The sequence below is a fragment of the Amblyomma mixtum genome, chromosome 5 (assembly GCF_055824585.1).
Source record: "Amblyomma mixtum isolate Tamu chromosome 5, ASM5582458v1, whole genome shotgun sequence".
Classification (NCBI taxonomy): Eukaryota; Metazoa; Arthropoda; class Arachnida; order Ixodida; family Ixodidae; genus Amblyomma; species Amblyomma mixtum.
The window spans coordinates 60,177,575-60,181,268 of record NC_143016.1 but is presented as its reverse complement, the minus strand read 5'-3'; the positions used below and the strand labels follow the sequence as shown (position 1 = coordinate 60,181,268).

Here is a 3,694-nt window from a genome sequence, read left to right as displayed (position 1 = left end):
GATCTATGTTGCTCTCCCCGAGCAGCCTCTCGCGTCCAATCATTAACTGCCGCCTGCCACGGTGGTCAATTCGTTCACGATCCGGCAGGCAGGTTGGGATGACGCTACGTGGTTACGTGACAGCGGCGGCGCGACGCCATCCTCCCATTGGATACGGCTGGCCCCACGCTCCTCCGACCTTACCCGAGCTTCCTCCTATTCGCTGCAGCTTGCAAAACGCTCCTCCTAACTCCAGCTTATTCGGGTGAGCTCGGGTTAGTTCGGAGTGTAAGACGAGGTTCTTGCTCGGAGTGGGACAAGACAGTGCAGAAGGCAAGATTCTTGTTCGTGCACAAGACATGATTCTTGCTCAGGGTTGGCACGCGTGGAATAGTGCATTTGCACTATACCAGAAAAAAAAGGATATTTCAAAGAATTTATTACGCCGCTCGACGGCCGCCTGCCTTTACCAGACCCTGCACCGCGTAGCAGGACTCATTGTTCGATTCGGCTTGCACCGAAAAGCGCGAGAAAACTCCCTGGTGTTCGCCAAGGCCAGATTCACGCGCACGGTGGCAGGAACCAGGCCCAGTTTCGTCTGAAGGCGACTCATCGCCCCGCGGCCGTGGTGGTCACACAGCGACAGCGCGAAGTTTACGAAGAACAGCTGCGTGGGATCCAGAACCCGAGTGCGGCTCACGCGAACCGAGAGCTTGGCGGATCCGGGCCACTGCCGGTAGGTGTCCAGGAGCGGGCCCACAGACGCCACGTCGCGGAACAAGGACAGCGCGTCCACGTGCTCGCGCCAGTTCGCGGTGCCCGGGCTGGAAGTCCAGTAGAGCGAGGCGTACTGGTTGAGCAGGCACTGGGTCAGCTGTTCGAAGCGCGCGCTCGTGTTTTGGCTCCACCAGGTGCGGAGCTCGAGCGTATCGTCGACGGGCTTGCCGTCGAGAGAGTCGATGGCGCGGAGGGCCTGCGCCAGGATCGGTCGGCCCACGACGGGTAAGAATGACGCGTCGATGAAGTTCGACACGCGCGTTAGGAAGGACACCAGGCTCTGGGGCAGGAAAAGAGTGTTCCGCAGTGGGTAGTAGTAGGTGTCGGGGGCACCGAACACCGGAAGCGGGTACTGCGCGTCCAGGTCGAGGTTCGGCGCCCGCGACGAGAGGTAGGCGCGACGCGTATGCTGGAGCAGGGCGACGACGCTCGCCAGGGGCTCGGACTCCCTGAGAAGCGGCGAGGAGACGCCGTAGTAGAGCGCCGGCCAGTACAGGCTCGGCGTGGTGCCCAGCACTTGGAGGCTCATGCCGGTCAGCTTGGACTGCGCCTTACGCCGCTCCTCCGACCGCAGGAAGGACAGGCGAGAGGCGCGCTGTCCGGCCGAGTGCAGCACCGAAGTGGCGAGCCTCGCCAGCTGCCGGTCGTACTGGGTCCGGTACACGGCGGAGAACTGGCGGCTCAGGGACATGCGCGCCAGCATGGCCGAGCCGTACCGGTAGGTTCGTTCCAGCAGGCCGACACAGCTTTCCAGCCGCTCGGGCAGTCCGCTTAGGCCCCTGCTGGCCAACCTGTTCACAAAGGCCGACCAGGGCTGGTCGGCGGGCAGAAGCGGCGACAGCAGGACCACCAGCCTGACGCCGGCGTAGTTGGCCAGCGTCCTCTGCGGTGTCTCTTGCACCAGGAGCATGGCCTTGCTGAAGTACGCGCACCGGTCGCATACGATGGTCGTGTTGTGGGCCACGGAGCGAGCGCCGCGCAGCGTCTCGGCCAAGAAGGCGGTCCAGTTCCACTTGGCCACGGCGCCCAGCTGATTGGCGCGGATATAGCGCTGCTCCAGTGGCAGCAGCGGGACCATGCGGATGGCCTCCAGGCGTTTCTCGAAGGCCACTACGTCCGCAGCCAGCCTCGACACCACTGACTCCCTGCTGCTCGCGTTGTAGCCGCCGCTCGCGTTGTAGCCGCCACTCACGTTGCCGGCCGACGCGGACAGCAGCTGCGCCAGCTGGGTCTCGTATTCGACCAGCGACCCCGAGGAGCGCCGGTGGAGCAGGAAGCGGCGGAGCAGCGTCGGGGTCGGCTCCACGTGCAGCTGGTACTCCTCCGCCTGCGACAGGTCCCTGCGCAGAGCCACGCTGGCCAGCACGCCTTCGCCCAGGTCGCGTTCCAGGCTCGACAGCACAGGAAGCAGGTTCCAGTCCTCGGGTGGCTCGTCCGCGTACGGCCAGCCGCCCAGCCCCACGTGGAAAAGCAGGTCGCGGGCTTCCTTCCAACTGGTGGACGACGTCCGGTCGCAGAAGCGCAGCATCCAGATAGCCTGCGCCGGAAAGCTCCACAAGCCATGTTCGTCCAGCGGCGGCCGGTAGCGGGCCAGCGAGTCGCGGAAGTCTTCCAGCAGCTGCGCGACCGAGAAGTCTGCGTAGGGCTGGTCGCCGACGCGCCCGTCGTCGTGGAACCAAGCCGAGGAACAGACGTGCGCGTAGAAGTCCTCGCACGGGTCGACCGACTCGTTGAGCCTTCCCCAGAGGTAGTCGCCGTGCCAACGGCACGTTGCCGTCTTGCACTCCCCGTCGGGCTCTTCGACCATCTTCTGCTGCGAGTAGAAGCCCTCGAGTGCGCGCAGAATGTACTCCGTCTGAATCTTGAGCTTGACCGTGAACACGGTGCAGACGATGCCCAGCGCGAAGCTGAGCCAGATGCAGCTAAGGAGCGCCAGAAGTCGACGTTGCATGGTGTCTGTAGGCAAGCGGGTCAGAGCAGGCAAATAATGGCGGCGATACTAGGATGCGGGACCGAGGACAACGCGCTGCTCGTGAAGTTCGAGCGCCGCCTCTTTTACTTCGTCTTTGCTGATTCGAATATTTTGGTAGATGCGTCTTATACGGTGGTGCTCTTTGAGCATCTGTCAGTCGCCGTCTGTGTGGTGGGCCTGTAAGAAAATGCAGGCAGCGCCGATAAACAACACACCAACACCGGAGCAGTGGGAGGCTGCGCTGTCCAGCTCGAAGCCTGAAGAGCCGCTCAAGCTGATCGACAGGGCTCGCAAGACTGCAAAGGCCGCTGGGGCCCTGGACTGAGGGCTCCACCTACGCTGCGAGAAAGAACCCTTGTAGTACAATAAAGTTTTTCATTCATTCATTCCTTCGCCGTCTGTGTCTTGGCCAATCCACCGCAGTGAATGCACACTATTTATTTCTTGAGGACAACAGCAACAATGAATGTGATCGTTCACACTCCTGGAGAGGAAAGTCGAACTTGGGGAAGATGACGACCTCGCGAATTAGATTAACTGATTGTACGCACTAGCACCTCGAAATTAGCTGAGAAGGTTGCGATGATATGGGCCTGTAATCAACAACTCGTCCTCTTCAAGAGGCGACAGCGTGATGTTTATGTTATTTGTCTAATGGATGGTGGTGAGAAGCAGCGCTGGGCATATGCAAAGGAGGTACTGGTCTTGAATTGTGCATGGTGTTGGAAAAGAGCAAGGACTTTACGCAGCTGGCCCCCGGTAGCCGAATCTAGGACTCATGCTCAGCTTACGTAATACTTTTCTGTCACTTCTTAGAAATGTGTGATCAGGAGAGAAAAGGTGAAGGAAGTGGAATGAGATGGATCTAGAGGGGCGACAGGCTGACAGTAATCGGTTCACCTCAACAATGTCGCAAAAAAGGAAGTCATCGCCGCAAACAGGGGCCTAAAAAATTTTGACATGTTA

General features: G+C 60.5%; 1 protein-coding gene across 1 annotated transcript; it reads right to left on the bottom strand.

Moving 5' to 3' along the window:
* Positions 1-445: 445 nt before the first annotated feature.
* LOC149342356 (membrane metallo-endopeptidase-like 1) lies at positions 446-2,707 on the bottom strand. The gene has a single exon (XM_089542156.1). It carries the CDS (start codon positions 2,705-2,707, stop codon positions 446-448), a length of 2,262 nt encoding a protein of 753 aa, XP_089398282.1.
* Between the last annotated feature and the right edge of the window lie 987 nt (positions 2,708-3,694).